The sequence below is a fragment of the Haliotis rubra genome, unplaced genomic scaffold, assembly GCF_003918875.1.
Source record: "Haliotis rubra isolate DU_JTF1 unplaced genomic scaffold, ASM391887v1 Scf10, whole genome shotgun sequence".
Classification (NCBI taxonomy): Eukaryota; Metazoa; Mollusca; class Gastropoda; order Lepetellida; family Haliotidae; genus Haliotis; species Haliotis rubra.
Genome location: NW_025764892.1, coordinates 4,482,338 through 4,506,750, shown reverse-complemented (window position 1 = coordinate 4,506,750; position 24,413 = coordinate 4,482,338). Strand labels below are relative to the sequence as shown.

The 24,413-nt window shown below is 41.4% G+C and overlaps 1 protein-coding gene and 1 long non-coding RNA gene across 3 annotated transcripts in view; both read right to left on the bottom strand.

Moving 5' to 3' along the window:
* Positions 1-23,830, bottom strand: part of LOC124265484 (uncharacterized peptidase C1-like protein F26E4.3) — a 57,104-nt gene extending 33,274 nt beyond the window's left edge. For both annotated transcript variants that reach the window (XR_006895489.1, XM_046700307.1), the window contains exon 1: positions 22,891-23,830. Coding sequence is in view for 1 of the 2 variants with exons in the window: in XM_046700307.1 (XP_046556263.1) it covers positions 22,891-23,203 (313 nt within the window). In the remaining variant the exon portion in view is untranslated. The remainder of the gene's footprint in view (positions 1-22,890) is intronic.
* Positions 5,319-7,604, bottom strand: LOC124265623. The gene is made up of 2 exons (XR_006895499.1): positions 7,570-7,604; positions 5,319-7,511 (listed from the first exon to the last, which is right to left on the bottom strand). It is a non-coding gene; the product is annotated as an uncharacterized LOC124265623 (long non-coding RNA).
* Positions 23,831-24,413: the final 583 nt, after the last annotated feature.

The following is a 24,413-nucleotide window of genomic DNA, read 5'->3' as shown; positions in this document are numbered from 1 at the left end:
TATTCGCGTGTATTTAGATTGTATTATGTGTATTTGGACTGTACTCGTCTGTTTCGGGATGGTTTACCAGATATATAAATTAAAAAATAAAATACAAAATAAAAACTTGATTACATACATTTCTTGGACGTAACCTAAATGATATTCACGAACAGTCAAACATCTTAAAGCTTATTTATACACCAGCAAATTCTTAACATAAATTCAACTGCGAACATGTAAATCAACTCAGCATTTCACATCCCGTAAAAATGCAGTAAAAAGCCAGGTTTGTACACACATTGTATAAAAAACTCGGACTCTGACGTACAGAAAACGCTACTTCCTACACGGACGCAATCCAAAGTTTACGTCTGGATGCCATTCAGTGTGGCCTAGTGCCGCATTCGTCAAACATTTGCGAGTTTTAGGAAAACCCGAAAACATCTTAAGACAAACAAACGTTGTGGATAAACGAGGGTCCTTGTTAACATTGTAAGTTTTCCTAGCATGGCTCGCAGCTTTCCGCTGTGTTCCAGAGCCCCCGTAACCTTTCCAACACCTACCCCAAAATATCCAGCCTGCAGCGGATGACATTTGGGTTTTATCTAACGGCAAGAACTTCAGCCGTTACTTACAAGTGTTTTCTGGCGATCACGTTGTCGGTTATCACGAAGGCGTTTAGGGGGTGTGACTGCACGTCGTCTATGAGGGCGCCTCATTACCTGCCCCCGGTAGTAGTTATCCGCCCCCTCGGGACCGGGGTGGAGAAGTAGACTGTCTGGTGCAACACCTTGATGTGATTAGGATATTCCCATTACAGTGTGTGTTACGCGGGCCCAATTTATGAGGTGTAGTTTTTACCTTGTACCAATCAACACATTCTGTTACTTGTTGTTCTGTAATCAGGAACATAAGGTGCACACGGCGGAGGGACATTGTTACGGTAATATGTTCTAATTTAAATGTCAATGCCAATTAACGTGAATTTGAAATACAGGAATGGGTATCGGTCTGTCGGAAACTTGATGTGCTAAATCACGGCCAAGGAGCCTAGTGGTCGACAGTATGAACATCACCGTGTCGTTGGACATGACCACAGCTAATCAGTCTGGTCACGTCATCACCTCCAAATGGTCGTCATGTCTTGTACACGGGGCAGATTCTGCTCTACCATTACCACATCTGACATATGAGTGAGTGAGTGGGGGTGGGTGGGTGAGTGAGTGAGGTTCAGCACCACAATGCATACCTGATGTGGGAGGAAAGCCCATAGAGAGGCAGGTGTAAGTGTACCGGGATTCGAACCCTGGAACATGTTTATGGCACACCACAAGGAGGCAACACTACATCAAGTTCCGACGGTTGAGACGACTGACCTCCAGCGTTATAGATAGGTATGGCAACTGCAGCTAACACTATGATCTTAAAATAACTTTCCTCAACATTCACCTCACTTAATCTGAATGTTGACATTCATGTATGATCAGGGTCCTGTCTTAACAGACAAAACGGGCCCCAGGGGCCCCATAATTTATTTCCAGTGTCCTTGAAAGACATATGAGGGTGCTGTAAAGGAATAACATGGGTTAGTGTACTGTTATCTAAGATTTAATCGTTACTTCAATTACAAGAGTTTTGTAAATAAAGGAATATAGGACAATGAAAACAGTGGAAGCACTACAGTCTTTTTCTGCGCCCCGTCTGTGTGTTTGTGGCTACTGGACGCTCATGCCCGTGTGCTGTAAAACCCAGATTATGCACTAATTAACATCCAAGTAGTGAAATACCGTAGTGTATTATTTTAATTAACTGAACCACGTTGAGTTTATTTCCTATTTTCTGCCTTTTTATTGTTTTCTGAATGCCTTAATGCGGTCCTCTGTGGCCCACCGATAATTAATTATGGGTTGTAGCACGTTGTAAGAGTGCAATGCATGATTCATACAAGTTGGGCGACACGGAAATACGATGTCTCATCTAATTCCGTGTAAGTAACGCTCCGACATTTGGAATACCCTCCTTGGCCTTGCAACAATATTCCTTGATATACAACTCTAAGATTTCCCGTAATGTGACCGGAGGCTAAGCTGAAGCAGAAAGGCCACAGTCAATTGGTTATTTGTTCTTCGTTCCGTCCTCCGTGGAAACAAACACTGAGTGTGGTGTCAGACCTGGAGGGGATGCCTCTTAACACATGCTTGAGTGAGAGAGTGAGTATGGTTTTAAGCCGCTTTTAGCAATATTCCAGCAATATCACGGCGGGGGACACCAGAAATGGGCTTCACACATTGTACCCATGTAGGGAGACGAACCCGGGTCTTCAGCGTAACGAGCGAACGCTTTAACCACTGGGCTACCCCACCGTTCCGTTAACATATTGACAGTAGGTTGAGTAGGAGGCGTGTAACAGAGATGTGTTCGGAACATTGTCGTTCGTAAATCAGTTGTTGCGACTAAATGCAGGCATATAGGTTCGATCGTTTTCAATGGTTGAAGCCTCTTACACTGATGTTGCTGGAAATGTTATATTATTCATGCAGCATTCATTCATTCATTCATTCACATGGGTACAATACATGTTCAACCGTTGTGATATTGCTGATAAATTAAACAGTATCATTTCACCCAGTCCGAATGAAATACTTTATATCTAACGCATACCAAATTCAAACTAGGTGAAAATATCTTTCTTTCTTTAGTTCAAACTGCGTTATACAGTTAGGAAATAATGTGAATTTGAAAGATACGGTTGCCGGAGACTGGATGTACCAAATCATGGCCAGGCCGCCAAGTGGTTGACGGTATGAACATCACCGTGTCGTTGGGTGTGACCACAAACAGTCAGCCAGGGCACATGCCATCACCTCCAAGTTTAATGGTCGACGGATCCTGTACACGAGATTGATTCTGCTCTGCAATTGCCACATCTCACATTTGAGTGAGTTAGTGAGTCCCACGAGGGGCCCAAGGACCACTAAAATATATTCATAAGTAAGTGAGTTGGGTTTTAAGCCGTTTTTAGCAATATTCAAGCAATATCACGGCGGGGTACACCAGAAAATGGGCTTCACACATTGTACCCATGTGGGGTATCGAACCCGGGTCTTCGGCGTGACGAGCGAGCGCTTTAACCACTGAGCTACCCCACCTCCCCTTTTATAAGTGTCCATGCAAGACAAATGAGGGTATAAAGGAATAACATGCGCTAATGTACTGTTATCTAAGATTTAATGATATTTCGTGTGTATAATTAATCATTATAATAAATAATTGTTAAAAGATGTTCCCAGTATCCGTTTCAACCCTAGTATCATTCAAGCATTGAGATAAGCGGATGTTAAGCTAAATGTCAGGAACGCAAATATGAGCAGAACGTAGCCTGTCAAAATGTGCGATGAAAAAAGAAACGAAATACCAATAGTTAATGTCACAACATGTACTCAGGTCTAAAGGGGTCCCATCTATCAAGTTTCGTGTCAGTTCATCAATGGCATATTAGACTTAATAGGGAAATTTTACTCAATACTTTACGACCCGTGAACGTTACTTCGTCTAAGGAGGATTTTAAGACGAGGCGGAAAATACAACTGTGGCTGCGCTGACTTGTCGATACTTTGCTCTGAAGTAGGTCATGAAGGGTGGATTTACCCAGTCACATATTGCTGAACGCTGCAGTCAATGTCTGGAATCTGATAAAACGCTCTCGACGTTCAGTATGACATTGGCGTATACATCCGTGGTGTGATTTCAAAATACCATGTTGTTGCAGGTAATGTGAGAGTAATAGTGGCCAAGAGTGTTTAGCGGTTAACAGTTGGCCTATAACGGACATACCCAGGCCTCACCGTAGGAATACGGAGGTCTGATGTGATATTTCATGTTCAAATTGTATGCGGGGCGGTGGGGTAGCCTAGTAGTTAAAGCGTTTGCTCGTCCCGCTAAAAACCCGGGACTCACTCACTCAAAAGTTATGCAATTATAAAGCGATGTGCATGTGCGTGCGCGCCGGTGTTATTGCGGTATCCCCGGGACATACCATGCCGCTACCCGACGTTACATTTAAATACGGCGTACTGACAACTAGCTGTCTATGGAGTCTTTGTTACATCCCCTTTAATGTACATCGTCAGACAACATCATACATAGTCAGTAACAACAAGTGCATCTGTCGATACGCACCGCCCGGGATCAAACCCCGACTTTCCGCTTTGCGGACTAACACTCTTTCCACAAGGCCACCAAGGCGCTACGAAGCATACCACATCACAGTCTCGGTCCCTGAGTGCTTGATCATGTTTTAGTCTTTTTTAAAAAAAACAAGAGGCGGTTACGTCAGCAATTTGCTATGCAGAGTTGCGTCCCTTTAGTATGAGCCATGGGTCTAAATTCAAGGATCGTTCTTGATTCTAATTTTTTTAGCACCATACACTTGGGACTTCACCAAAGTAGTAAATATCTTAACCCTGTATCATTCAAGCTCACTCCATCGTCCATCTACAAGCCGTAATATAACTGAAAATATCTTCTCAGTGACGTGCGAGTACTCTGATCAAACCGATTGCCAAAGGGGCAGTCATGTTTTACGCGCTGCTCTCTGACGCGGCGGGGGGTGACCGTGAATTCACTGTGTAGAGAACCTCTTTCTAATTGGCTGATGCCCAGTTCCTGGTTGTCATTCCACGGTAGATATCAGATCTTTGCGTAGCGGGCACTATGAATTTAACAATCGACTACTAGTATTCTATTTGACAGTACTTACTTGTACTTGAAAACAGATTATTGCAAAATAAGTGTTGATATGTTCGATGGCATGTAGATTAAGTATAGTCTTATGTATTTTTTTAGACTAACAACTAGTCTCTGAAATGAACATATTTTACTGAAAAAAGTTCATACTAAAAAAAATATATATATAATGAAAAGGAGCCCTGAGACTTTCTTCATTTTCAGAAGCTGAGGAAATCTAGACTTGCCAAATTTTCTAGACTTGTGTGGGCTTTCTTGGATATATTTGCTTCAGGGTCTGTACGAGAGACTAGTATTTTTTAATAAGAGATATTTATTTGTGGAGGTTTTAAAAAACAATAGGAAGCAAGGAATATTAACTGTACATATGTCATATGCCGTCTGACGTCATGGCTCTGTTCGTGATATCTACCCCTGGTTCCCATACTACAGATATGATTATATACAGACCGCACTAATTAATACAGTTGTGATAGCAGCCCATATAGTCAGTTATGATAATGAGACAAGGCCCTCGCTGTGCTAATGCGATTGTCTGTATCACAATTGTGTCTATAAACCGTCCAACTATTATTGATCGTAGTCCTTTGCCGCCATACTACGTCTAAGACTCACTTCGGATCGTTGACAGTCGTGATCACTCGTCTCTTTCCGTTGATCAACCGAAACCTTCGGCTTGTCACGGAAGAGGCCGAATGAATCCAATATGTCGGTCATGTCACGACGCCTGTTTGTCACACTTCCCCTGTCATAGGAAGAGTCACATATCATGTAGAGACACCCTCATGTCTCAATTATGTAATTGTGTGTATTCATTTCAAATCCGGAAAACCCACACGATAGGTAATTACGGAGGTAACAAGTGACGTAATTGCATAAAATGAAAAGTTCAAACCAGTTTTCGGTTCATCCAAAACGTGTGGACTCATCATTTGCACTTAACTAACAACATAATGATACAAACCCACGCCTTACGACACAATTAAACTTAGCACCCCCTTGAGGTAGAGAGTGCATTGTCATAGTTAACTCATCATGCGATGTACATTGCTCGCATGTTTACAGGGTCGACGGAAGTACTAAAGTACGCTCAGTTCAGTACACAAAATCATAATTTGAGGCCGACAGCTGATCAAGATATATAAATAACTCGACTACACTTGTAGTGATGGAGTAAGGTTTTACGCCAGTTTAAACTATATTCCAGCAATATCACGGTGGGGAATACCAGAAATGAGCTTTATTACACATTCTTCCCATATTGAAAAAACGAACTTGGGTCTTTGCCGTAACGAGCGAACGCTTCAACCACTAGGCTACCCCACTGCCTCAACCTTACTTACATGTGGTTCGATCAACCCGTATCTCTTTTCTCTCTCTGTATTTTTGAACGTTCAGTTCTCTTACTGTCGAAGTCGAATGACATTTTCTTAAAACAATGATTCCCCAAAGCTGGCGTAGCTTTTCCGTTTGGTTAAACAGATTCCAATCTTTTCAATGTTACGCAGCGTTTCACTTTTATTTGGCCTGTGACACATACAAAGAGTAAAGCATGTATTTCACAGCATTGATGCTAATTTGTTTGTTCTAAAATGATATAAAATAAAAACACACGTTAGATCTACGCTCCCCACAGAAAACCCCATATCTCCTTTCCTTCAGGTTTGTTTTCGGGACAATAACCGACTCGGGAATGCCAACGATTGTTCAGCAAACTAACTTGACACCGTTACAGTCGCGACATGTATCTATTTGTGCACAATGCCATTCTATGAAAGCAACCTAGGAAGTAAATCATAACAAGTGCAATCATATACACTGTAAATTTAATCGTATGGTTTGATACATTGCCAAAGCAGTGTGCCAAAATGTCTGGAGTTATGAGGGTACTGACAGCACAGTGTTTGAATACATACATACGTACGCACGCACGCACGCACGCACGCACGCACGCACTCGTCCAAAGGGCTGGGTTTCCGGGATAATGGGGTTAAGACCAGCTGGGTTTCACTGGCTTTGGAAGAGGATTCAGGCTACAAAGAAATCGCAACAGGGACACGAATTCGGTCTTTGTTGTGTCACGACCATCCGACCTTAGAACGTTGCATTAGCTAATTGTCATTAATATCGCAAGGCAGAAGGTCACATGATAGGCTGTGAGTCATTTCAAAAGTCAGACTTCAGCAACCACGTACATGGACTGAAAACGAAATTACTTTCCCATAACGAGCTATGCATTTTGCACTGATCAGCACGGTTGTTTGTGTATAAGCCCCACTTCGTGAGTGTTGTGTACAACACAGAATGCAGTACAATAGAGAGCCTTGATAGAATCAGGAACTCTAGGTTTTAGAGAGTGGATTGGATTTGAGTGTAGAAGGATGGACGACTAGATATTGATTATTCTTCAAAATTGGGCCATTTCCTCATTTTAAAAGTTGATGTCACGCAGTATATTTATTTTTGAACGAATTTGAACATCAACAGCATCGAGCATGTTTTGTTTGGGATGAGACTGAAAAGCCTCCAGTACCATCTTAACAGAATGACCCATCACTCACACCTCAGCTTCCCCATCCACGTCCAGGATGGTGACTGATTCCTGACATCTCAGATCCACCCTTTACCCAATCACTACCCTGGCGCCTCAAATCACCACCCTGACACCTCAGATCCACCCTTTACCCAATCACTACCCTGGCGCCTCAGATCACCACCCTGACACCTCAGATCCACCCTTTACCCAATCACTACCCTGTCGCCTCAGATCACCACCCTGACACCTCAGATCCACCCTTTACCCAATCACTACCCTGGCGCGTCAGATCATTACCCTGACACACCAGTCCTGTCTGACACCCCAGTCCCTGACGCACCTGACTTATGAATCACGGAATATTGCTAACAGCAGCGTAAAACTAAACTCACTCACACCCAAGCACATTCCCCAATGGGCCAATCCCGATGTCCCCCCCCTGTCCCAACTAAACTCACTGACAATTTGACCCCTGTCCCCCACCCCACCCCCCCGGCACCCTACCCCACCCTCACAACACACCCTACCTTCAAATCCAACCCTGACAATTCAGCGCTCCTGTCCCCGCCCCTATACCCATGCACTAAACCGTAGCACATAGTTCCCCCTCTGGTACCCTGTCACGACCGTTACAACCCATCTAAACTCACATCTCCCTCAGTTGAACTCCACAGACAGAAAAATACTGCCATATCGCGGCACTTTGTGACTACACCGACAGGCAGGGGACGTTCCGCGTTGTTGAGGTACTAGGGTACGACGACATAAGCCTGTTCACGTGTTGTAATCACCTTGGGCAATCTCAGCTCTAACACTGTCATCAATCTAAGTGAAACTATGGGAATTTCGACAGCCGTGACACTGTACGAAAGGGGGACCCAGGGTTCTCATACACAAATGGAGATTAACGCTAAAAGCACCTTAACTATATATAATACTTTAAGATTGCTTAGTGCATGAGTACTGATATTTTGAAAAACAGTCGACACAATGAACACATTCTACAATCGAATACCCTGAGAGCGACCCACTGAAAAGAAACTCATTGTGTCGAAGTTAAATGTGTCGAACCTACTGTCGTAAGTAAAAAATTGTCCCTGCATATTCCTAATTTAGTCAACAATTTCCGATTTTGTCGAACTTTGGATAACTCGAAGCATTTACGTACGTCACTTAAACTTCGACACGAACGGTGTTCGACTGTACCAAGGTAAAAAGTAATCAAAGAATGTCCTCAGTTTGGTTGAAAGGATTAGGGACCACGGCAAACATATCTGTTACAAGAACTAATGGAAAATGCGAAGTATCTCACTATTAATTCGACGTGAATGTTCATCAAATTAACGTATACATTTCCACCATGCACGAATTTCCAAAACCATCCTCTTGATTTTCACAAGGATTCACGAAAAGGAATTCAAAGAGATTCAAGCATGCTTACGGTTTTTGTTACAGAGATAAATCTCAGCAGCACCTACATGTAGACCTCTAGAACGTAATTAAATAGGAGATTGTGGTAATACATAGCACACAGGGCCGCAAGAGGATTCGAGCCCATGTGCAGCATGAAAAGGTGGTTTTAAATACTTTATGTTGCTTATCATCATTGAAAGGGATTGCAGTGAACACCTTCTCCACGACGCCCCAGTCTATTCAAGTGCTCGACCCAGATGGTTTACTTGTGTCAATACTAGGATCTTGACGTCGTTCGGTAATCCGGGTCAAGCAGGCACTCTACCGTACTGATCAAAAGGAGAGGGAGAAGGTGATTAAACTTTCGCATAAAAACTCTAAAAGTACCTGTTGAATGAGCTGGGTGTTCAAGTACACTCGGTGTCGTAAATTATTAGCTGTAACGGGTATCATTCTAATTTATAATGGTATGAGTTAATAGACATTTCTAGCATTTAACAAAGGAACCGATTTAAGTGGTTCATTGGCACCCCCCAACTTTTATCCCTAGTCTCCAAACCCCACACAAATCAAACAAATCGTGTTGGATGCCGTTCATCTATTAAAGCTCTAAAGACATGTTAGCAAAGTGTACAGTTGATGCATAAAGGGGAGGAAAGGATGCGCGGCTTTGCAATGCATCTTCCACATAACATTCCTACTACTAGAGAATTTGTCTATCACACAACTGGACCTTTCTTATCCATCATGCGTTTCTGGGGACTCGTGAGCCGGACAATAAGTTGTTTTGTTTGTTTGATTTTAACGCCACACTCAGATATGTTCGAGCTATCTGATGGGGTCTGTATATAATCCAATCTGGACCAGACAATAAGGTGATTGCTATACTGAAAAACATTCCACGACGTCGGTATATCATGACATGATATGAAACCAAGTTCCAATCTGTTTGGTCGCCCCTTAGGCTGCGAATCTGATCTAACCCGGAATCCTTATGGTCGATAAGCGATGTATTTAATAACTAACAGATCACAGGTGACCTTCCTAGCCTGATTCAGACGCTTTCAATTGTTATAATAGACAACTCGACGTACATTCAAGACAAAATGACAAAAGGCATTTCTAAAACTTGGACCTTGCACTCCTGATACCTTGTCCGTCTGTTTCAGACATCTAAACATTACATCTTGCACTCACAATACCGTATGCGTTCTGGTTTGTCTGTTTCAGACATCTAAACATTTATACATCTTGCACTCACAATACCGTATGCGACATTCAAACATTACATCTACACTCATAATACCGTATGCTCTGATCTGCCTGTTTCAGACATAAACATTACATCTTGCACATAATACCGTACTGATCTGCCTGTTTCAGACATCTAAACATTACATCATACACTCATAATACCGTATGCGCTCTGATCTGCCTGTTTCAGAAATCTAAACATTACATCTTGCACTCATAATACCGTATGCGCTCTGATCTGTCTGTTTCAGACATCTAAACATTACATCTTGCACTCATAATACCGTATGCGCTCTGATCTGCCTGTTTCAGACATCTAAACATTACATCTTGCACTCATAATACCGTATGCGCTCTGATCTGCCTGTTTCAGACATCTAAACATTACATCTTGCACTCATAATACCGTATGCGCTCTGGTCTGTCTGTTTCAGACTTCTAAACATTACATCTAGCAGTCATAATAGCGTATGCGTTCTGGTTTGTCTGTTTCTGACATCTAAACATTACATCTTGCACTTTAATGCCATATGCGTTCTGGTCTCATTACATCTGTGTCTGTTTGACATCTAAACATTACATCTTGCACTCATAATACCGTATGCGCTCTGATCTGCCTGTTTCAGACATCTAAACATTACATCTTGCACTCATAATACCGTATGCGCTCTGATCTGTCTGTTTCAGACATCTAAACATTACATCTTGCACTCTTAATACCGTATGCGCTCTTGTCCTGTCTATTTCAGACTTCATTAACATTACATCTAGACATCTAAACAGTCATAATACCGTATGCATTCTTGTCTGTCTGTTTCAGACTTCTAAACATTACATCTAGCAGTCATAATAGCGTATGCGTTCTGGTTTGTCTGTTTCTGACATCTAAACATTACATCTTGCACTTTAATGCCATATGCGTTCTTGTCTGTCTATTTCAGACTTCTAAACATTACATCTTACACTCATAATACCGTATGCGTTCTGGTTTGTCTGTTACAGACATCTAAACATTACATCTTGCACTCATAATACCGTATGCGCTCTGGTCTGTCTGTTACAGCCATCTAATCATTACATCTTGCACTCATAATACCGTATGCGTTTTGGTTTGTCTGTTACTGCCATCTAAACATTACATCTTGCACTCATAATACCGTATGCGTTCTGGTTTGTCTGTTTCAGACTGTTGCAACTTACACAGTGACACCTTGCGCTCATAACGTGGCATGCACTCTCGCTTGTGTATTTCACACAACTAACCAATGCATCTTGCTCTCACAATGCAATATGCGCTCTTGCCAGTCAGGTTCAGACATCCTGCACTCTTATTACATCGCTTCTACAGTCTTCTTTGTCAATATCAGAAATGGGTCAGTTTGCAATGGAGATGTTTAAGAGGGAACAATCAATCAGCAGGTTGGAAGCGTGTGTGTATCACATGGGTTGGCAGGTCAAGCAGCAACCACGATTCCCTCACCAGCATATCCTTCAAGCTGCTTCCCATTTCCGAAGTCAGTGGTTGAACAAATACGAACAGCAGCTGTGTACATACAGTGGTGCAAGCTGCACACACACACATAAAGTGTGCAAGATATTCATACACATCATGTATGCAGAGCATCTCCTCCTTCTGTCCTGTCAGTTCCTCAACACAATGAGGTTTTGTCCTTGCCCTCTTTCTCGCGGCGGGTGATATGTTGACGACGTACACCAATCTGGAAACGATGTCGTCGCCATTAGTTTAGTCTATGACGTCGGAGCGGGTCTTTTGTCGCTTAACCGGCGCCGTTGTGAAAGTGCTTGGAGCTGTAACAAGTTGTATCTACCATGTGTCACTCCAAGGGAACTAGTTACTGTGTGAATTCCTTAGACGCTGATGCATGTAACGTTATTAAATACATTCCTGGAAATGTATGTTGATGATAGACGCATCTTAACTGAATTATATTCATGGTTTTTGAATGGTTCTTAGCAGAATACCTACTTCTTTACTCACGTGCTAATGTACAGGGAAACGTTTTCATTTTTCATGCCGGGAAGGTTTGGAAGCACACGAGCGCAAATTGGACACTCAAAAGAAAACGCTCAGAGTTTCAGGATAATATTGGTTGATGGGTATGTGCTTACGACTTTCGATCTGTGACTTGTGTAAATTACTCTATGCAAATAGGGGTGTTCAGCAGTCTTATATATGACTAACATGATTCTTAGTCTTTCATTTCAAATCGATTTTCTCTTTATGGGTTTCAGTATAAGTGAGTGAGTGAGTTTAGTTTTACGCCACACTCAGCAATATTCCAGCTATATGGCGGCGGTCTGTAAATAATCGAGTCTGGACCAGACAATCCAGTGATCAACAGCATGAGCATCGATCTGCGCAACTGGGATACGATAACATGTGTCAACCAAGCCAGCGAACCTGACCACCCGATCCCGGTAGTCGCCTCTTACGACAAGCATGGGTTACTGAAGGTTCATTCTAACCCGGACCTTCACGGTCGGTTTCAGTATAAGGCAAGGGTGGATAACTATAAACGTAATACAATGGCAAAACCTGGACTTCTATGTATAAATAACGTATAGGGAATTCTGAATACAGTAGATAAAAGGGAGGCTAGCGACTCACAATCGCTCTGAAAGACTGAAAGGGTACAAGTGTTTCCAGGTGCCTTTGTGGTTTATCAGTTTACATTCGTGGTCACTGGGTTGATAGCGCCAATGACTTTATCCAACTGATCGCTGAACAAAGACATCCAAGAGATGAACATACTCTCTTCTAAATTTGATTCAGAGCAAGGGAGGCTTGAAGTTGACGTAATTAATTTTAATATTGTGATATTTTGATACACTTTTGTGCACCATAAAATGTAATAAAACATGTTTTATGACTGATTTCAACGATTCCGGCAATCCGTTGGCTATGATCTAGACTAACGTCTAGTCTTTGAAATGAACATATTTTGCAGAAAAATACCGTTCATAAACAATAAGCATAAAATATAAGATCAGAAACTTTCTTCATTTTCTTTGGAAGTCTAGACTTGCATGGGCGTTCTTGGATATACATGTATTTGTTTCAGGGTCTGTATGGCAGACTAGGTTATGACCTTACTTATGTGGGACTTTGCTCTGGGGGATTGGCAGCGGGGCGGTGGGGTAGCCCAGTGGTTAAAGCGCCGAAGACCCGGGTTCGATTCCCCACATTGGTACAATGTGTGAAACCCATTTCTGGTGTCCCCCGTCGTGATGTTGCTGGAATATTGCTAAGAGCGGCCTAAAACTAAACCTCACTCACTTCGGATTGGCAGCCCTGGCATTGTTGATGCAAGTCGTTCAAACACCACCTTTGTATATCCATACTCAGTGTGTATAATGTGAATTGCCGGGCAAAGTGAACCTTCATGCTAGATGGTGGCTAAACATAAACAAGAAATGGCTTTACGATGGTGATGTCTTTGATAAGGTAATTCATATTTGATAACTTGAGATTTCAGCTCAGTTTCGTTTTCCGTTGAACTTCGTTTCGGTTAAATCCTGTTTTTAAGACATTTAGTATATACTTTCTTTTGCCCGGTGATTTTTATCATTTTATCAGTTGACTATATCTTGAAACTATACCTCATTTTGCATATTTCAATTATCAGTGTTCATCCTGCAAGTAAAAATGGACTTGAAATCATGGGCAAGTTATTTTTCCCAACTTCCTCCAAAGAATAGTTTTAGAAATGAACACTCATGTTTCCCTCATGTCCCACGGACAAGCTAATTGTATTCGGCGTAAAGCTATTGAAGTAGGTTCGTACACACCACGTAAGTCACTACGGATTAACACCTAGGTCTGTACAACATCAGTAAATATACCTGTAATCCGCAGGACAGTCGAAAACACGTTTCTGTCCTTCCCTTCCTAGCCCAGCATATGTATTGTCTATTTGCGTCTTATTTGTTTTCGGAAGTACATGTCTTGCATTTGTTTAATGGATAAGTTATCGCTCAAAATAACGAAAGCAACAACACACTTTCTATAATCATAATGTAACAAAAGTGACAAAACCCTACCCATGATTATATTATAACAAAAGTGACAAAACCCTATCCATGATCATAGTGTAAAAAAAGTGACCAAACCCTATCCATGATCATAGTGTAACAAAAGTGACAAAACCCTATCCATGATCATAGTGTAACAAAAGTGACAAAACCCTATCCATGATCATAGCATAACAAAAGTGATACCACCCTATCCATGATCATAGCATAACAAAAGCGACAAAACCCTATCCATGATCATATTATAACAAAAGCGACAAAACCCCACCCATGATCATAACGTAACAAAAGCGAAAAAACACCATAGGCACAAAAAATCCTGCTTATAGCGGGGTCGATCTTACATTCCAACTTTGTCAGAATTCACTAGAGTAGTGATGATACCAGGTCGTCGCAAAAGGAGACAGTTCCCTGCCCCGCGACAAAACAATGTAGTCGAAGAAACGTCTAATTGTAATAAAAGCGATATATAGTTAAAGCTTGATATCTAGTAGCCCCGGTACTAAAATAGCTCGATTTATCTGTTCTTCGCAACAAGCGGAGTGTCGATATTAGGACTCTAGCCTTCTAATGGAGCTAAGATCGCTTTGTGGAACCGACCCCTGGTGTATGTTTGTGAATCAAAATTACCGTCATATCAGCCATACAGCGACGAGAACAGGTTCACACATATATACATGGGTATGGAGTCAAGTAACTTCGCAAGGCTTCAGTGCATCTTAGTATTTAAATTTTAAAGCCTTTATTCTTTATAAAGTGGTATTCATTATCGTGTATCTGTAAGACGCATTTCAAGTCAAACGAAAACTGTAACCCCTCGACAGACCTCCAAGCCAACAACCTTGTGACAGAAGCTCAGAGTTGTCTTGACAATGTCAATCTGTATATATTATACAACATATAACGCACTCATAATAATACAGTACATCATTCATGTTACCTCGTCTTGGACATTTAAACCGCAGCTATTTAAAAAGAGGAACTTCAAAGGGAAGAGACTTAAAAATACTCGCTATCAAGCAAATAAAGGGATGTGTTTCTCACAGGCTGTCATTCAAACTACCACATTTGGTGATGGATATTAGTTATCTGACGTTTTTGAAATGCCAGCCAGCAAATCATATTATAATTGGTATCTATTCAGATAACGTCTACATAAAAAGACAGGAGGCACTGGAGCTCACCTGGCAATAGTATGCAAACATTATAGTAAAGTTATTTTCATTATAAAACTAAGATACTGGTGTACCCAATGTTATTCCCATCAACACAGGTCTTAAATATTAAAACGTTTTAGAAGTTAAGGTTAAAACGTTAATAGAAGTTAAACTACAGAACGAAATGTATCTTATACTATTCACACATTGCAAAGGATCAAATCATGGATTCAACAGAAAACTATGATGTGGGGTCAAATTTGGTTTAAATATCTAAGCGTATTGTAAACATGCATCCTAGGTTTCAGTATGTCATTGCATCTTGTGGATCCCATACCTGCTATTGACATGTACATGTGTTGTTTATTTGTCAATGACTCGTTCCATGATTTGCAAATGGTTGTTTGGTGCCATGAAAACCATTATATGGTTAGGCATGTATCAAGTGCAAGGTTAGATTAAAGTGACTGTTTGCCTAAAGAGGGGTTACCATATTGCTATTTATTTAGTTTTATATGGATATAATTTCAAAGCATAAATCTACGCTTAAGTAAAGTTGTGAATTTTTGTGATCCTTAGCTAAGTGTGCGTAGTACATGTATATTGAAGACATAGGAGATAAGGTACCTGTCACACGCACGAAGAGGCAACTTTTCAATATTGCAGCCATGATATCCTTGTGCTGAAACAAGGGTAACCTGAGGAAACATTTCATTTTCTACAGGAAAAGTTAGAAACCTTTGAGCAAAGTTTCAAATTGTACTTGATTCCGAATCATTATGTAAAATTAAAACTATAATTCCTACATATCCGCAATATCATCCATATACAATTTAATATTTCTCTAGAAATGTCTTTCTATTTGAAAACAAAACCAAATTTCGATTCATTGAACATTCATTGCCATCCTGTTTCCAGTTATCTCCCATATGACAGACACCCATTTGACAGACAGTCAATTGACAGACACTGAAACAGAAGGTTAATTAGGGTAACAACCTACGGGTATAATTGAACGGTCCACTGTCTAGTGAGTAGAGTAGGGTGAGTTTAAAACAGGTTCGTTACTGAGAAGTTTCACTGTGTATAAATAGAACTTTGTTGTGATTAAATGATAATCTGTCTTCTCTTCTCATAATTGTTTACTAACAATTACTATCGAATATAAAAACAGGTTTGTCCCTGAGAGGTTTGATTGTGTTTATTGATTGCAACATATTTTGTTCATTCAAGAAAAGGATTGAGCACAGTTATCCATCTTAGAAAAGCCCTCTCCCAATAATAGGATATCAGTGTTTTTAACTCCCGTTAGACGAGAAGGTTAAACTGAAATGTTTATGAAAATCAACTGTTTTTAAATATTGCAGCAATCAAAATTCAAATTAGTGTCTTTTCCGCCAAGTAAATAATATAGTTTCAGCTTTTTTCTTGTGTTTTTATTTGGACTATTCCATTATAATGTGTAGGTAACAGGGAGTGCCTAATCTGTCCATTGAACCGTTGTTGTTTTACGGCGTCTGCGAACTGCCTGTCTGCGTAATGGGAGGACACTCTGTTGCCAGGATGATCTTCCAAACTCATTTATCAGGTCCTACAAGGGATACTGCAAATGCGAGTCAACAATGAACAAAGAAAGGACGACTAACGTCATGTGATCTTATAAACATAACAGGAAAACTCATATCAAATGATAAAATTAACTCTATCCATAATCCTAAGAAATGTCCAATAGAAGCAGATGCCACTGTACGGTTTAAGATGTTTCTGTGCAATGTAAAATCACTAAATGCTAATGCCATGACTTAATATGATCCAGGGCCCTGTTCCTCAAAGCGATCGTAGCTCTACGACAGTCGTAAGTCTATGTTAAAGTATGGGAGTTACGATCACCCTAGCACTACGATCGCTTTGAGGAACGGGCCGCAGGACCTTCTGAGTGTCTGGGTGGGGACAGGGGGGGTCAAGGCTTAGGCTCCTTCTATGTCCTTCCAGTGAGATGCTTCTCAGTAGCTCTTTCATAACGTGGCGGAACACATAAATACTTTCTTTTGTTCGCGTTCGGGGTATTTTTATAAGCGCCATGCATGCAAGGCCCATTTCACATTCTGTTGGCAGATCTGCTGTATGAGCGATTAAGACAAGAGGGCGAAGGTAGTGTTAGATGTAGGTTCTAAACTGGGTGTTAGGTATAACAAATCAGGTGTCATACCTGAACACCTACAGCAGACTGCATGACGAAGATGGGGAGATCAACATCTCAAAGTTCAAGAGTATAAATGAGCTACTTACTGACGAATGAATTAGAGCACCTGAATAGATACGTGCTTGCGTAAAATACGCAAATATATCACCATTTGGTAATTATTGTTCATTGCGTACAAATACGCAGGAAATTTTCGATAATCCATTATTCGGACAACACTGTACGTGCTTACCTAAAGCAACTTACAGGTATGTCTTTACAGATCTCTTGTCACTGACTCGATACAAGCATCACAAATACATGAACTCCACTCAACTGAATCATGAAGACTGTGCCTCATCTCGCTTATTAATTACTGTTATTAAATCGCATACTAATCAGAACTTATATCAGCACATCAAGCAGATTTTTTTTTAAAACCCAACAACTTGTGGGTTTACAATAGAAAAGATTAAAAGAGTAAACGCTAAATAACCAAAGAAAACTATCAACATAATGTGAATGAATACACGAGTGTGTGAGTGAGTATGGTTTTACGCCGCTTTTAGCAATATTCAATCAATATCACGGTGGAGGACACCCGAAATGAGCTGAATACACTGTCTCCATGTGAAGCCTCGAACCACAGGACTACCCCACCGCGCCGATTTAATGCATTAATGTAGAACAGTCAATAGCTCAAACACTTGTCTCGAGCCCTGATGTAATCTCCAATATAATCTATCCGACTCTAATATGTACCATAGTGATATTACTCTCGGATCACTAATATAACAACTTTGTATTAGGTCACATCTTCAGAAATATTTCAAATATGTTTCTCCTTCTTCTCTGAGAGTAGTGAAAGATTGAAATCAAAATCAAATAGACTTTGCTGGTTACATTTGAATCACGACCACAGATACTCTATATCCGTCACTGGCGTATAGCTCACATCGTTAAATCCAGAAGAGTTAGTGACACCTTGTACCCATGTGGGGAATCGAACCCAGGTCTTCAGCGTGACGAGCAGACGCTTTAACCACTAGACTACCCCCTGCCCCTTACGCCAAGAAGAGATAACTGACGGTCTTGATTTCATGTATTCAATAAATATGTATTCCTCTCTACACGTGCGTGTAATTATCATAAGAGAATGGCGTCTTTGTTAATCTCACCGGAATAAATTCCGTTCCTTAATTTCTTTTGTATTGGTCCAGTATTTATGGAAGAGAAATATACCCTGAGTAAGCAACAGTGATATCCTTGACGAAATTGCGCTCACTGTATTTATAGGACAACCTTGATAATTGTTTGGGCATATAATTTTTGTCTCGCGTGTCGGATGTTTAGACTAGGGTTACATATGTTCTACGTTGGATCGCGGGTGAGGTTCTCTCCCAATCTGCTGTTTTTGTGGATCCAACACACTTCCTGACAGTTTGCCGGAGAATGGCAACAATGCATGCACGCTGTTGATCTTTGCAGTTTTAGCGCATCGCCATTAGGGTTCATGTCGCCGGCGCTAGCGTGAGCAGGAACCAGACTAATCTGTTCAACTTGGCAACATTCTCATCACTTCCGTGTTGTACGCCCAGCATCATAGGGCAACCATCCTCATGTCTCAGTGGCATGGTCCATCTGTGTAATGTTATCTTTAAAATGACTGCTTTAGTATACAATTTGCATAACGTAATGTGTAATTATTAACAGGATAAGGACGCTTTCATTAGGTGTTCCTCGTTATTTTTATCATATTAAAACCGACATGTTTCTGTCTCTACACCGGGGTGGAAGGTTAGCCTCGTGGTTAAAGCGTTCGCTCATCACGCCGAATATCCGGGTTCGATTCCCCACATGGGTGCAATGTGTGAAGCACATTTCTGGTGTCCCCCGCAGTGATATAACTGGAATATTGCTAAAAGCGGCGTACAACCATATTCGCTCACTCACTGTCCCTGCACCTTACAAAAACAATTGCCCAAAAAATCACGATTATCCAAATATCAGGAGACACGAAGACCACGCTCAAATATATTAATTCTGACAAATTTTGCTTGTCGATAGCCCTTCCAGGACTCCATAATTAAACCCCCTGCATGCCGGCTGACGTCGACAGACGCTGTAAGTAGTTGTATCGAGTAACGAAGGGAACCACGTGTATTTGATGCAGCTTAAATAGTATTGCACTGATGAATGTTTGACTGAAGTATTAATTATAAGTATTGTGTGTCATGATGAAAGTCAAGTGTAGTTATCCTATATGCCTAACGAGTTGCCGTAACTGGATGCAGACAGTAATTAGTTAATATATATAATCTAACTTGAGTCAGACAGCATCTTGATAATGTCGCGAAGCACGTGTTATCGTTAACATTGGGGCTGACAGATTGCATTGCAGCGGAAAATAACCTGTGACATGTTTACAAATCGTTTCATAATTGTCGGTTGTGTTTTGCTTGACACAGTGTTAATGTATATACTAGTATCTGTAGAAGAGGTGGGGGTGAGAGTTACCATTGGGTATAGTGGATAACGCCCTTATGTCCCCCATTTTACTGGAAAACTGCTTCAATGGGCGAAAACCATTGTTACGGAACACGCTGGGTATGGTAGTCAGTGATTATGTATTTTGTATTTATTCTTTTCCGAGATATATATAATGTAACACATTGTCAAACGTAGCTGAACATGTAAATCGATGGATTATATGTTGCTGAAAACTGATATATATAAAAGACCGATTTGTGATATGTATTATCATCTGGTTTCATTTAAACCTTCGATTCGTCGCATTAAGTGAGTGAGTGAATTTAGTTTTACGCCGCACTCAGCAATATCCCAGCTATATGGCGGCGGTCTGTAAATAATCGAGTCTGGACCAGAAAATCCAGTGATCAACAGCATGAGCATCGATCTGCGCAATTGGGAACCGATGACATGTGTCAACCAAGTCAGCGAACCTGACCACCCGATCCCGTTAGTCGCCTCTTACGCCAAGCATAGTCGCCTTTTGTGGCAAGCATGGGTTGCTGAAGAACTATTCTACCCCGGATCTTCACGGGTCGTCGCATTAAGAAGAAAACGAATACGTAAAGCAACAACGTGTATCCTCCCCCCATAAAGTGACTTCAAACAAGAAATAAAAAATATCAAAATAACAACTAATAAGTCCCTGAGTCCTTGTTAAATATTGGGGTGATACTTGGTCTTCTGCAACCCATGCTTGTCGTAACAGACGATTAACGGGATTTGGTAGTCACGATCTCTGATGCATGTGATATCCCGAGTGTGTATATCCATGCTCATTATATCAATCACAGTATTGTCTGGTTCGGACTAGAATATTAACGGACGGTATTCAGAGTGCTGGGATACTGTGGCGTTAAACAATAAAGAAAACATGCTTGTCAGTACCAGATTGGTGTCTAGTTCCTTCATGATTGTGATGGAGCCAGGTATGGCTGATACATACATTTTCTGTCATCCTAAATTCCTTTTCATCCATCTTACCTTTTGTCACCTACACAACAAAGACATTACACTAACCCACAAAGAACAATAAGAAATGAAGCAGTATTGTCTTATATCGCTAAGAACACTTAAGATTCCATAACTTCATCTGTAGATATTATATTAACATTACATGTCAACCAATCGTTTAATATATTAGTATTACCATATGTATTTACAACGCTCCTGACCTGAAAAGATTTAAGGGTTTCAGCAAACATTACGGCACAGGCTACTGATAACAGTTACCAGTGCAAACATGATCGAGATTGCCATACAGTGTTTATCATCATGTCGTACTGATGTTTTCAGGTTGACGGATGACTTTAAAGGTTACAGGAAGAAACTGTTTGTTGAGTATCGGCGCGTTCCTTTATGTGTTTAGGTTGATAATAGCTGCTGATTGTAACCCCTCACGTGGACGTTTTGTATCCTGTACGTCACTCTCATGTAGCAATCAAATACATTTCGACGACTTCATGATGTGTTTTTCATGACATTGTCACGCTCGACAATGACATTGTCTTAGACAGACATTATGTCCCAGAAATAAAGTAAATTTATTTAAAAATATATATCTACAGAAATATGTGATCAAAGCGGAGCCTTGAACTATAGTTAATTCCAAGAGAGAGCTGAGGTAGTTTGGATTTGCCTCATCATACTAGACTTGAGTTGGACTCCCTTTTACTTTTTCCTCGTTGGTCTGGGAAGGGGAGGTGGGTTAGCCTAGTGGTTAAAGCGTTCGCTCGTCACGCTGAAGACCCGGGTTCGATTCCCCACATGCGTACAATGTGTGAAACCCATTTCTGGTGTCCCCCGCCGTGATATTGCTGGAATATTGCTTAAAACGGGGTTAAGCCATACTCACTCACTAACTCTTGGGTCTGGGAGTATACAAGGGTATACAAGAGCCGAATTCAGTATGTACCCTGTTGTATTCTTGGTTGGAAGAAAAATATGTTCCCCTCTCATCGCTTTAGCTAAACTAGAAAAATAATAACAAGACCATAACTTTTGAGACCGCTTTTTCATCCAGACTAATACGACTGTATGTTGGCAATCTCGGAGTGTCTCCGATAGTGAATGTCCAACGGATACATATTGTGTTCGGAAACCAGAAAGGAAATAGCTGGGGGAGGTCTGGGTTGGGGATTTGGGTTTTTAGGGGTTAGAAGGACAGGTGCCCGCCATATGAGGTACCGGAATCGGTGCTGCATTGTCATCGAAGACAGTGTCTGAACGATACACGGATGAAATGACAGCGAACGGTGTTTCTGAGTTTATACGCATATAACATTATTGATTTACTGTTATGAATTAAGGTTCTATAGTAACTGTTCGTAATAATGTTATCAAAATGGTTACCCATAATAAAGGTGTTCCTGTTTAGCAGCTTTCGGAATTTGTAAAGAGACATTAAGAATGAAGGGCTCAGCATACCGCCTTGCGCCACACACTGCTTCTATATCCCACAATATGTGCAACCCTTAATCCCAGATGTAATTATCGTTGAAAGAAACATATGTCCAAGTCGGGAGCTACATACGTTGTATCAGCGGAACACACGTCACCAATGATGTGGACATTATAATACATACTCTATTCATTCTACAAATTGTTATTACTTTACAAACTCGACCACACGCTTTCAAGACAAGAGGGGTTCACCTCAAAGTTTCGTTCCCTGTTAATTAAGGCACAGGCGTAACCAACACATAAATTAAGACGTCGTCGTGATATACGAGGAATTCATTAAGGACTGTGGTTACTGGTACAAATATCGGAATCTTGCATCAGAAAGGATTTAAATGCTTTATCTTTGGACTTACTGTTTGAAAGGGCTATATAAGGTGGTAGGGATGAATATGGGAGGTTAAACTCTTACTTGTCGTTACGGGTATCCGGGGTGTACTGTTTGAAAGGTCTATATAAGGCGGTAGGGATGAATATGGGAGGTTAAACTGTTACTTGTCGTTACGGGTATCCGGGGTGTACTGTTTGAAAGGGCTATATAAGGCGGTAGGGGTGAAGATGGGAGGTGAAACACTTACTTGTCGTTACGGGTATCCGGGGTGTGGTATAGATGATGGGGAGCGGCGTGGTTCTCTCTCTCACTACTCCATGACAGTGCTCCCAGTAGTCGGGGCAGCAGTCGTAGGCCGTGGAGTTACAGAAGACGTCGCAGTAGCACTCGGTGCCGAGGATGGGGACGGAACAGTAGTCGTCCCGGTCGTCACAGCATTGCTGCCCCCGACGCTTTGCACACCAGGGTCCTTCCAGGTCGGGCCCCCATTCCCACATCTGTCCCCATGTCCCGAGGAAGCATCCCAAAGATAGCACCAGTAGAATCCCTACACCAGACATTTTAATCCGTTAATCTGCGCAGATAATCTGTGGAAAACGCTTAAGAAATCCTGTCAGTTTTGCCCGCCTGTCACTGGACGTCAAGCATATATCTTCCTTGAGTCACACTCACAGCACAACGTCGCGGCCGCCGCGCACTTCACCAATATACCCGGGTTACTCGTACTGCATATAATCCCAGTGAGGTATGAAAATCTCCTCGTAGAGTGTCGAAATCCTTGAAATTACCCACTACCTACCTCCAAGTGTGTAGATATTAATTGATATCCTGATAAGGTGTTACTCCGTGGCATATCATACCCGCGCCTCACATAACGAAAAATACGACATATCTTTTCTTAAAACACAATCACAGAATACAATAATCCAATTGTTTGTAGAAATGAAATAAATTCACATTTCTTTTGCACTTTCCATCATAAAAGTTTTTTCCTTGGCTTCCCTTATTCCCATCCTACTCTCGGTCCAGTAAAGCCGTATGTGCTGACTCGGCGGTATTCGGTCACTGCCTCGGCTCGCAGGTTCAATGCAATGTGTATTAATTGGGTTGGATCTGGGTAGGGAGGGAGCGATCGCTCGCGGTTTACCGCCGACACTCGCCGAGTCAAGTTGTGTGACGCAGACCACCACCATCCTTCGGCAGCCCGCGTGCAGGCGTACTCGTTTCTGAGCATGCGTTGTGAAAGATCTGCCCTTTCAGCTGCAAATGGCATTCAGAAATAGTAAACAGTAACTTTGGGAGAGTTTCAATTTCCGCGAAGTAGTTAAAAAACTCTTGAGAAACCAAACCAAACATTAATGTGAATCTTAATGAAATTGCAACAGTTGCTGTATATCTGAGAATACAAATGTGTGTCTAGGTATGATTACGCTTGGCATTAAGGTATCGACAATATCCCCCAGTCCAGTATGTTATTAAATGCCAAACTGAAAAGTAAATACGCTCCATATTTTGTAAACTATATCAGTAGCCTGAGTGGTTTCGAACTCATTACTGTGAAGCCCATTTCAGGTGTCTTCCGCCGTGATATTGCCGGAATATTGCTATAAGCGGCGTAGAACTAAGTCACTCACTCACTCGAACTCAATACAATGTTCGCCAGACTCAGTCACTTGAGGTGATTGCATGACTTCGAACCAAGGCGGCGTGGGACATAGTCTCGTTCCCGGGGTCTGCCACGACAGCCACACTGAGAAGACCCCAGAACTG